At 35.2% G+C, this 12,480-nt stretch overlaps 1 protein-coding gene across 2 annotated transcripts in view; it reads right to left on the bottom strand.

Moving 5' to 3' along the window:
- GUCY1A2 (guanylate cyclase 1 soluble subunit alpha 2) overlaps positions 1-12,480 on the bottom strand; it is a 255,314-nt gene that overhangs the window by 178,570 nt on the left and 64,264 nt on the right. For both annotated transcript variants that reach the window (XM_032472717.1, XM_032472718.1), the window contains exon 4: positions 1,957-2,675. In XM_032472717.1, coding sequence (XP_032328608.1) covers positions 1,957-2,675 — 719 coding nt within the window. The remainder of the gene's footprint in view (positions 1-1,956; positions 2,676-12,480) is intronic.

The raw sequence follows: 12,480 nt of genomic DNA, 5'->3' as shown, positions 1-12,480 counted from the left end.
GAAGCTAAAGATATAATAAGAATTTTACATGGACTGTGTCATTTAATCTTCACAAATAACTTTCTGAGGCAGGCAGCCTAAGTGGTCAGAGAATTATTTTAACTTAGTCTTGACAACAGGGTGAGCTCTTCATGGTTGAAAAATCAGATTCCCTTCTGCCTCTCTTTGAAAATATATCAGATGCCGCTCAGTGACATTCCCGCTCTGATAACCAATCCTTATGTCTTTATAACTCATTACTGCAGAATCAAGACGTAACTTCTCTGAAACTAGGATGATGGCTGTCTCACCAAATTGCTCACAAGCGTGTCTACCTCTACTCTATAGTTAACCACTGAGGGACAATACAAAATGACAAGAATTGTGGTTTAGCAAAAGAATTACAGCTCATTCTGCAGACGGTTTACCATCACTCAGCTGTATTAGTGGCCCATGTTTTTTGCTGTTTTTCTTTTTGATGGCTGGGGTGGTGGCTCATTGGGCTTAAGTGCATAGCCAACATTGTTAAATTACCATGAAAGCCTTCACTGTTAGACTAAAGAACAAACATCTTACATTACTGAAAAATAGCAGTTTCTTATCAAAGCCTAACATAAAATTAGAAACTTCAGGTAACATGGAGTTACTGACAAGACCAACAGTTATGGGGAAAATAATGACTATCAAGGCCAAATTTAGCAACAGAATCATAATTTTTAACCCTGATTGTTTTCCTCTCATGTTTTAAGCAACTGTAAACTTGGAATCTGGCAAGATAATAATGCAAAAATGTTACTATCTGGTTAAGACTCCATGCCATGACTTCACTGACTATAATTTTGTTTGGGCCAATGTAGCTTCCCAAATGGCCCATTCTGGCAAACCCAGGTGAATAAGCAGACATGTAAACAGGATGAGAGGATTGCTATCCTTACACTAACTAAAAATCCTGCTTATTGCTTTATTTTTAAACCGCCACTAACTTGTTTAAATTATAATTGCATCTTCTCAATGAGCACAGTTCCTTATTATTGGAACTGGCAGGGGGCCTTGACATTTGAGTCATCATTTCATTGTGTCTATTTCTTACCGTGGAATACAAATTAAGTAGACATACAAGCCATATAAAATGTAGGGGGGAAAAATCTGAAGCAGTAACTTTATATTGAATTAATTTTTCTCAAATCTACAAAATATATAAAGCAATTAATATCGGTAATAATATATTCTACTTCAGGCACATTTTCCAAAATATTAACTTCTATTCTACAGCCAAAGATGCTTCAAACCCTCCTAGCCAAATATCATACTTCCGTAAAAGAAAACCAACAGCTTTAATATTCTCTAAATTTAAAAGACAGAATAATTCCAGTGTATTCGGTGTTCTCTCAAGAAGTGAACATATTATAAAGAAATGCATCTTTCTCAATACTAAAATTTAATTAGAAGTCTTGAGATAGTTGCTTAATTTCCAACTTTTAGAAAATGAATTATTCTGAATATGAAGAAGAAACAGGATATATATCAGATGTTCCTAAATTATGAAATTTACAACATAACATACTCAAGCATAGCTAGCTTTTTACCTATATTTATTTAAGGATAAGGCAAGCAAGCCCCACAATGTTGAAATCAGTCTCACCATTTTTCTCATTTTGACTTCAGTGGAAATACTCATGGGTTTATAGTATCATGTTTCCAGGGAGTCCTGCCATTTTTGTAATTACTACGGCTAGTATTATTAAATGTCTTCTTTTTATGTGATGAAATAAATTAATGAAAGAGGCAGACACTATGCAAAATGGCTGGGAATAGAGCCAAACCTTTTTATATACATCCAGGGGACCAATAATTTTCTAAATGGCACTCTAAGCAATCTTGCCCAAATAATTACAAGTGTTGCCAGCATGCAATTTACTGAAATAATTATGCAATCTCCTAACTCTCATCACCCACGTCAAGTCCATGGCCACTTACCTTGTCTTTATTCTCAGTGCTGGAAGCCTCAGGCTTGGTCCTAATCACAAATGGGGTGGACAGCCGCAGCAGGACCCTTTCGAAGGTGGCGTTAACCTTTGGAGAAACAATCTCGAAGCAGTCCTCGAACTTGAGCACTTTGTGAGTGTCACATCGCAGCTGCTTCCTCAGGCCTTCCCCCAGCTGAAGGACTGCCATGTGAGGGTCAACCATCAGGTGGAAAGGGAAGGCTCTGCAGAAGGTGCTGATGCTGATTCTGAGGTCCGCGGGAACCCGGGAGGTTCCCTGTGGAAGGTTCTTCGTGATGTTGGTGTTTTCACGTTGCTTGATGAGGAAGGTAAGACAGCTACAGTTGCCTGGGTTTGAACCATCGGAGCACAGTTTCTCATTTGCAACCTGGTCCACTTCTACATCCAGCCGATAGATCTTCTTTCCTGCAGCCTTAATCATCCCAAGCATTGCAAATCCCACGATACGGTGAGGGTGGAAGTAGTGGAGCATGAGGGTACCTTCGGAGAGCTCTTTGCATAGGAATGATGGTGACTCCAGGGTGGCCTGTTTTCCAAAAGAAGTTCTAATGTGTTCCAACAAAGCATCAAAGCCATTAAAAAAGTCCTGCAACGTGCCACCTACAGCTCGAAGGACTCTCTCATTCTCATCAAAGCATATATTAAAGAACTCCTCACCAAATCTTTCTTGAACTTCCTCAAACTTCAAACCTAGAGGTAAATGGAAGCAAATGTTAATGAAATCTAATAAAAATAATTGAATGTATAGCTTTTTTAATGCTTATCAAATGAGGTTGCTAGTGAGTAAAGTAAGAGAGGTATTTCCCTTGGGTACACAAATTTTCCCTAAGAGGTTAATTCATTCATTTTGAGTTAGAGAAATTAAACTTCAGTTCGTCTTCTGGATGTTTCTAAGATGTTAACGACCATAAACCTTTTTGTTGTTGTTTGCCTTTAAATAACCTTTATTTTTAAAGCAGTTTTAGATTCATAGCTAAACTGAGCAGAATATAAAGATAATTTCCATGTACCCCCTTGTCCCCAACATACACAACCCGCCCCCACAACTATCAATACTGTGAACTACAGCGGTACATTTGTTACAATCGATGAATCTACACTGGCATAACATTATCACCCAAAGTTCAGAGTTTACATTAGGGTCCATTCACTCTTGGTGCTGCACATCCTTGAGTTTTTTGTTGTTGTTCATTGAAGTATATCAGTTTACAACATTGTGCCAATTTCTGGTGTACCTCCTTGAGCTCTGACAAATGTATGTTAACATGTGCCCACCATTATGGTGTCATATAAAGTAGCTTTGCTATCCTAAAAATCCTTTGTGCTCCACCTGTTCATTCCACCCTCCCCTCAACCCCTGGGGCATGAACTTTTTAAACACTGCTAATCTAGCTGTCACTTTCCTTGCCAATACTCTACTCCATTTGCTGTAATTATCATGAATAACATCTTTTCCTCAACGATTTCCCTCATCACCAAATAATTTTTAAGAGGCAACTATAAAGCTGTCTCTATATTATGTCCATTCAATATTACTATTTTATTTCTCAAAATTCATTTAAGTGGAAAATAGCCCCCCCCCCTTCGCCGGAGAGGGACTCTGTGGTACACGAGCAGGAAAAGGCATCAGGTTATCTCACGCAAACAGAAGCATTTCATTAGTAAGCGCAGAGAAAAATCATGCAGGTCAGCTAGACCACAGGAAGAGAGACAAAACAAGGAATTAAAACTGTGGAATGATTTTCATTCATTCTTTCACTCACAAAAATGAGAGCAGACAAAAGAAGAGTAGGAATCTGACCAGACAGAGATAAAGGTCTTTGTTAAGTTTTCTCAGTTCATACTCATTTCCAGATGCCACAGCAAAAGGAAATCTACCTTATAACAATGGAATTATTACCAAAAAATTAAAAAATACACACACAATGCATTATATGGTAATTGGAAGCAGGATCATACGTGATCTAGTTAGATCCACCCTTGAGGATAATCTGAGGGAAAATAAGGAGCAAAGAAGCAGAATACGACTCAGATAAAAGAGCTGAGTCTGTGTCCTGAGGCAAGCTTCTGTGTAGAGTCACCTAATCGCTTCTCCTTTGCCTTTGGCTGAAATCAATACATGCAGTTTATATATTCATACCTTATTGTCTTATCTATCCCATCTTATAAGGAGGTCCTGAGAATCAGACAGGACTTTGCTGCTGTCCTGTTAGAATGCAAAGCAGTCGAGGCTGTCTGTGGCTTAGTTTGTTGTTCCTACCTTTATTACTCCCTATGAGTTCTCCCCATAAAGTAAGGGGATAAAACAGAGTCAATAATGTTATTTTAAAAACAGAGTCCAAACACATCAAATACTTTTGGAAAACTTACTACAGAGTCTAAATTAGTTTGGCTAAGAAGTTCTTGAAATCAATGTGAAATGAAAATAAGTAGAAAATTTAAGTGAAAAATATTCCCTTTATTAGGAAACATTTCACATTAATTTTAGTTGCATAACTTTGGTATTCAAGGCAAGCTGAGAGAGTCAGCTATGAGAATAAATCACCACCCATCTCACATTGTCTAACATGTTATAAGATTGAACTTCAACATATGTTGCAGTCACTAATAATAATGCCAGCCGGAATTGGAAATAATAGCAGTGATCTGCCCAGTCTTCTCTGGTGAGAAAACAAGATAAATGGTATTCACTGCAGTTTGGCTCCTGCTCCAACTGCTCCACTGAAACTGCTTTTATAATTATTTAAACCAATAGATCCTGTTTTGTCCTTATCTTACTTAACCTTGTTTATTTTTTTTTCCCCTTTTACTTTGACAGTGTTCACCATCCCTTCCTCTTAAATCTCTCCTCTCTCTTGGATTATAAACCACACTCTCCTGGTTTGATTACAGCTGCCTGAAAAGCCCTTCACTAACACATCTTCCTAAACCAAATCCCTACATCACAGTCTCTAAATTACAACTAAACAATTCTAATACATACAAATTAAACTTACGTCCCTTCCATGACAATGTTCTTTGTTGCTAATCATTTTAAATGACAAAATCCTTATTAAAAACTAAATTCAGAATAAACAAAAATTCCTATAATCTGACGATATTTGATGAGCAACAAAACTCCGTAAGTCACTGAGAACATTCCATGGATTGCTTCCCTACTTTGAAGAGTTGTGTTTTAAAAGTACTTAGGGTCTTTACGCACAGAAGAGAAGAAGAGAATTTTTTCAGACTTGCATTTTTCACAGCATTAAAAACGCCCTCACTGTTGTTAAGAACACAGATATAACACAGGAAGCTTATGTTCTATTTCCAATGGCAGAATCGCAAAGAGTCATCTGGAAAATAACAAGTAAGTAAATTCACTAGAGGCAGCAAAATAAAAACTACTCTATGGAACTGCAGTCTGTCAACTAGAAATCCTTACTGCTTTAAAAAGCACTTTTGTACTTAAGATTCAAAGATTAAGTCTCACATGATCATGTTAAGGCCTCCCAGGGTACTAAAGTGATGTATCAATAAAGAAAAGCTAAGTTATTTTGAGTATTATGCACCAACAGTATACGGGGTAATTCTATATACAGCACAGTATTCAATTAACCAATAAATATTTTTGGTCTCACAACTGTTACACTGCACAAGATGAGAAAAGAAAAAAAATTCCTAGAGTTTGAAAAATTAAAGGTAGGGAATGATCACTTCAACTTTTGCAAATATGCTATGAATCAGTACCCAAGATTCCCACTTTAAACATGGCAAGATTTAGAAAGCACAGGGAGAGTTGTTCAGTCTCACTCGCAAGGTTCCACTTATTATTGATGCAAATCCCCTACTTACAGAAAATCACCTGAAACAATGCTTGTCTACTCATATCACAAAAAGCTATGACAGCTTGACGTCTGGGTCTATAAAAATACATTTCCTCAAGAGGCAAACCTTACAACAAAACTGCTTTCATTAACAGGTAAGTTTAAAGAATTTGAAATTACTGTTAATTCACCTCTTTTAAAAAAGTGAATAGCCTCAATGCTGACATCCTTTTGCTGTAAATGAAATGGTATGTTCATTGATGACATGAATCGTTTGTCCCTCATTTGCTATCCATCCAGCTTCACACAGTGCACATCTTGAGGGCATCCATGTTTGTGTACCTACAGTAGCATAATGCCTGGCACACGGTGAGTAAGCATTCATTCTTAGAAACTAAGCATTCATCTAAGTATTAGTTTGGGTAATATAATCGAGCTTTTAAAGCTAAAGTTGTGCCACATCAAAGGACACCAAGACAACTAGACACATCCTTTTCTCTCGTGGGTCCCTGCAGATGAGTAAATTACAATGACGGGGCTAGAACAGAGGCGTACATGGGCCATGGAGGCACGGGGGAAAGTATATCTGACTTTCCCTCAGCGAGACAAAGTTTGAAAAGAGAGCTGAAGAAAAAGTAGGTTTCCAAAAGGCCAACAAGGAAGGGAAAAAGCAAAAAGCATTCTAGCAGATGGGGAGTAATGAAGTATGAACGAAGCAGGGAGGTGGCGAGCCCGGCACAGCCAGGGAAGGGCAAGCCGTTCAGCGGGTCGCGCTGAGGAGCAGCGGCGGCGGGAAGGAGCCGCTAATTCATCAGCCGTGCAGGAGTTCCACTTACGGGTGCCGGGACCAGAGTCAAAGATACCAGCCAAAGAGATGCTGCAGCGTCTTCAGAAGAAGATTTTATTAATTGAATTAAGTAGTTCCAGTAAGAATGGAGAAATTAGTGCCACGAAACGTGCCGAATATTTTCATAGATTATCTAATACTTTTAAAAATGTCAAGTGGGTATTTTAACTGCACCCATTTTAAAGGTGAGCAACGTCAATAAATTGCCCGTGTTCACACAATTGTAAGTAGCAGAGCCAGGTCTCAAAGTGACATCTGTCTAAGACTAAATTTTGTGTAATAAATACTGTGTGATAATTGTGCACAATATCAAACAAGTACAAATCTGCCGGGGTGGAGGGGAAATCCGTATCTTGCTCATTGGTGTATCATCAATACCTAGCATTCTTCCTGACATTTAGCAGGTGCTCAAAAAATAACAGCTGGATGTTGGGTGAATTAATGCATCACTAACGAAGCAACAGGAAGGAGCAGTCACTGGTTACCAAATGCCACAGCAGGGTCTAGTAAGAAAACTTGAAACTGGATTGGTCAGAACTTTGGGGACCAGTAACAGAGCAATTTCAGTGCAGAGGTGGAGGCAGAAGACTGAGGGTAATGGGTTGAGGAGTGTGGGAAAGATGAAGAAACAGATATTAGCTTCACTGAATCAGTAATATTATTGGAAGGCTAAAATTACTTGTTTTATAAATTGTTAAAAAACAAAAACTCTGCCCTCCCTGGTTGGAGAGGTGAAAGGTTGCCATTATATGCACCAAATGACTAGAGAAAGATATGGCATCAAAGATATGGCACTGATGGGGGTCCTGGATGCTCCAAGGGAAGATTTATTAATAAAAGAGGGAAATTAGTATCTTTCTAGTTCCAGAGACCATCCTTATCACCCAGCAGATTATCAGTCCCCACTAACATGGGAAAATACCAAAGCAAAAGGTGTACTTTCAAGTTGCTTAAAACTTCAGTCAGCAAGCTGAATAACTACCAACCACTCATTTCTGTGAACTGTGGACACACCGTAATTTTTTTTTTGATTAATTACTTAGGGTTCACCAACCCACTATCTAAGTAATGTAACTCAATCACAACTGTATCTCAAGTCCAGGAGATTTCAACATTTTACGGAAATAATTATCCTTTTAGAGAAACAATTGTTTTTCTAGATTTATTGAAAGATAACACATGAAGGTTTAAGGTATACAGTGTGTTGATTTGCTACACTATATATTGCAGAATGATTAGCAACTTCCCATTAGTTTACACCTCCATCACTTCACATCATTACCACTTCTTTTTTGTAGTGAGAACGTTTAAAATCTGCTCTCTTAACTTTCAAATGTATAATGCACAACTGTTAACTATAATCACAACGCAGTGTGTTAGATCTCCAGAACTTAGTCCTCTTCTAGCTGGAAGTCAGGACATCCCATTTCCCCCAGACCCCAGGTAAACACCATTCTATTCTCTCTTTTTAAGTTTATCTTTTCAGATACCACATGTAAGTCGCAATATACAGTATTTGTCAAGAAAAAATTATTTTATCTAGCAGGACCGTAACACATTTGTCAACTATGTTTGAAACACAGATGATGCTTTTATAAAAATGTAATTATAGTGCCATGTCAATCTACAAATAAAGTTAGTTTCTGGATCCCAGAAATGTAAGGGTAAGTATTACATATGTCTAAATAACAATAAGGAAGGGAGATAGAAAAGAAATCCCACTGCCCAAATTGTAATTTTAAGGGAAACTGCTTTGAATCTGATACAGTCTCATTTGAATCTTGGTGGCGTGACAAAATCTTTGTAGTTTGAATACTTTAGTCAAATAAGTAAAACTTTTGGGGATAATAGTGAAAAGAAAGATCCTTAACAATTGTGCTCTTAATCTATGAAAGGTTAAGCAGTGATTTTTCTACCATTTTAGAGACATTTAATTCTCCTTTTAGTGCATTTGTGGCATCTCTGTTCATCTTCAAAAAAGAACACAGCATGGGGAGGGTATAGTTCAGAAGTAGAGCACGTACTTAGCATTCACAAAGTCCTGGGTTCAATCCTCAGTACTTCCATTAAAAAATAAAGAAACAAAGAAATAAACAAAGAAACAAAACAAAAAATAAACCTAATTACATCTTTCCCCCAACAACAACAACAAAAAGAACACAGTATACGTGATACATTTATTTTTAAGTGTAAGTGAACTAAAATTAATTTTCCTTAATATTTTTTAAATTCTTTTATATAAACAGGACACACATTCAGATTTTTTAAAAAAAAGGATTTTAACATCTTTGAGCAAAGAATTTGCTAAGCATAGTATTAGAAGTAAACTCTCTAACATATTCTAGATTAATTCTTGAATACTAAAAAGGAATAGTATTATTAGAAGTATAGTAATTGCTTCAGGCACAAAAATATTTGTGATGTTTAAGTTTACAGTTTGTGATTTTTGAGTATATGCTAAAGTACGCTTTAAAATATACACAGGGTATAAATTTTAAATAAGAAACATGGCATATTGGAGATAAAGCCAAACTCTGAGCAGCGTGGAGTATTTCTCACCCAGAAACTAGTACACTCTAACATCATCAGTTATTACTCCTTGCTTTCAAATAGCAAAGCATATCTTTGTGCCTTTCTTGTAAAATACCAGATATCCTCTTGTATTGTAAATATCTATGATCCTTTTGTTTACTGTAAACTCATGAAATGTACAGTCTCTAAACAGTGTGACCTAGAATGAGAAAAAGGAATCAATAGAGAAAGTACTACATAACTAAACCAGTAATAGAATTTCCCCCTGAACTGTAGAAAACCCTGAATCTACTGACGGAAAAGGCACAGTTCCAGCCAAGTATGATAAGAAACCACACACACAAACACACACACAGAAATCTAAATACATCTGGTTAAATTCCTGAAATACAGAGGTAAGAAAATATTTAGTGGAAGGAAAGAACAAGCAACTTTCAAAAAAGTCTCAAAAATTGTACTTATTTGCAATTCTGGAAGCTAGATGATAGTGGAACAATATATGTGGAATACTGAGAGAATTTAAATCTAGGAATTTATACGCAGCCAAGAAATCTGGGAAAGATTCAGAAGCAACATCACTCAGTGAAACACCTAAGGAAAAGAATTGAGAAAACACTTTAATCGAACAAGTTGAAACAGAGACGTCCTGGTAAGAGAAGATGGAAGAAGTAAAAACAACAAGGAGCACTGAATTGTGCAACACACATGCGCGCGCGCACACACACACGCTCACATTATATACAGATATATGTCAATGACAGATTATTTGCAAATTTGTAATATACATGTAAATAAAGATTACTGAAACAGACGGAAAGTGAAACTATTGACAACTGCAAGGAAAGCTGTGTTGATAATCTGGAACTAAGTCTCAGCAAAACCCAAAGTTGGGAGAAAAAGCAGGAGGGCAAAAGGACAAAAGTACTAACAGCATTGTAAAGTCTCTTCTAAATGAGATCTGATAACTAGAGAAAAAATACATTCTTAGTAGGGAAATAAGGGATATTTTGTTTTAAAATAGTGAAAAAAACATACAATCTCATTTTAGTAACAGGAAAGGGAAGCTAGCCAATAATGAAGTGGGAAAGTAGAACAGAACTTTTCAAGCTGCAAAGGTTAAAAATACTTATACATACATATACGTATGTATACAATTTCAACATGATCAAAACAGCAAAGATAAGGGAAAGAAAGAGTAATATAAAATAAATGACTATAAATTAAGATGAAAGAAAGAAAATCAGTAAATTATGCATTTCACTAAATGCAAACAAATAAATATCCTCATCAAATGGCAGAAATTCTCATTCATACCATATATAAGAATTGTACATCTATAAACTCATTTACAAAAAGTGTTCAAAACTGACTGCAGTGATACAGCAGCACAACTTTATGATTATTCTAAAAACCCACTAAGGTATACACTTTAAATGGGTGAACTGTATGGTATGTGAATTAAATTTCAATATAGCTGTTATATATTTTAAAAATTAAAATAAAATTATAGAGGGAATTATAGTAGGATTATGGTAAAAAAATTTTAATATACCTCTCTCAAAATTAGATGGATCTGACAGACAAAAAACCAAAACCATAAAGTAAATAAATATAACAAAACAATCAATAAAAGAAAAATGTAATAAAAATAAAATTTTGCTGATAAACTCTAATGTGCCCTTTTCAGAACCCAAAGGATCACAGGTGAAAAAATCAGGACCATAGATAAATTAAATAAATATTAACAATAAAATTTGTTTAAAAGTCAGAAGAAAAATGAAATTAAAACAAAATTTGACAACAAAAGCCTGCACATATATGCGTATGTGGGCACGTATGTATATACACATGTAAAGAAATTATAAAAATTGCTCAAATACTTAGCCACAAAATTTCCATAACATATTTTTAAGATTTTGCAGATCATATTTTCTAATAACAATACAAATAATAATAACAATAAACACATAAGTAAGAAAAAGGATGACTAAAAATCTTATCTATTTGGATATTAAATAATACCCTTTCATGGATTAAAAATAAAATCAAAGTTGAAATTATAACATCTAGAAATCAATGAAAAGGAGATTAATTCATTCAAAATCCTATGAGGCACAACAGAAACTGTACTTAAAAGTACATGTTAAAAATATTTTCAGTAACAAAAATAAATAAGTAAATAAAAAACTTTCAATTAAGAAAAGATACATGCACCCCAATGTTCATAGCAGCACTATATATACAACAGCCAAGGCATAGAAACAACTTAAATGTCCATCAACAGGTGACTGGATAAAGAAGTTGTGGTATGTTTATACAATGGAATACTACCCAGCCATAAAAAGAATAACATAATGTCATTTGCAGCAACATGGATGGACCCAGAGATCATCACTCTAAGTGAAGTAAGCCATAAAGAGAAAGAAAAATATCATATGATATAACTCATGTATGAAATCTAAAAAAAAGAAAGAAAAAAAGAGGGCACTAATGATCTACAAAACAGAAACAGACTTGTAGACATAATAAACAATCTTATGGTTACCAGGGGAAAGGAGATGGGAAGGGATACATTTGGGAGTTTGAGATTTACAAATGTTAGCCACTATATACAACAGTAGATTAAAAAAACAAATTTCTTCTGTATAGCACAGGGAACTATATTCAATATCTTATAATAACCTTCAATGGAAAAAGAATATGAAAACGAATATATGTATGTATATGTATGACTGGGACATTGTGCTGTACACCAGAAATTGACACATTGTAACTGACTGTACTTTAATTAAAAAAAAAAGAAAAAACTTATGTTGAGCTTAAAATATCAAGAGATAAAAAGCTGAAACTAGTAGATAAAACCTAAATCAGGAGTGAGAAAGAAGACATAGCACATATTAAGAAGACATAAAGGAATCAAAAAAGAACCACACAGTGTTCTGCCAACAAATGTGTAAATGTAATATAAATAGAGAATTTTCTGACAAAACATAAATGACAAAAATATTCCCAAAAAAAATGGGCAACCTGAGTTCTGGCTGGCCTTTAAAAAAATAGATAATTCCAAAGTTATTTAAATATTTCCAAGCCATAGAAAACAATTAAAACTACTCAGTTATTTTCATTAAGCCCACATAATTTTAATGCCAAAACTTAATACAGTATACTAAGACCATTTTGTCTTATATTTGCAAAAATAATAGCAAATAGAATCCAGTAGTTTATAAAAGAAGAATACATCATCACCAAGTATTGTTCATACCAGGAATGAAAAAGTAGGTCAACAGTAGAAAATTTATCAGTATTAACT

The sequence above is a fragment of the Camelus ferus genome, chromosome 33 (genome assembly GCF_009834535.1).
Source record: "Camelus ferus isolate YT-003-E chromosome 33, BCGSAC_Cfer_1.0, whole genome shotgun sequence".
Lineage (NCBI taxonomy): Eukaryota > Metazoa > Chordata > Mammalia > Artiodactyla > Camelidae > Camelus > Camelus ferus.
Note: the sequence above shows the minus strand (reverse complement) of the source record. Positions and strands in the feature narration are given on the sequence as shown.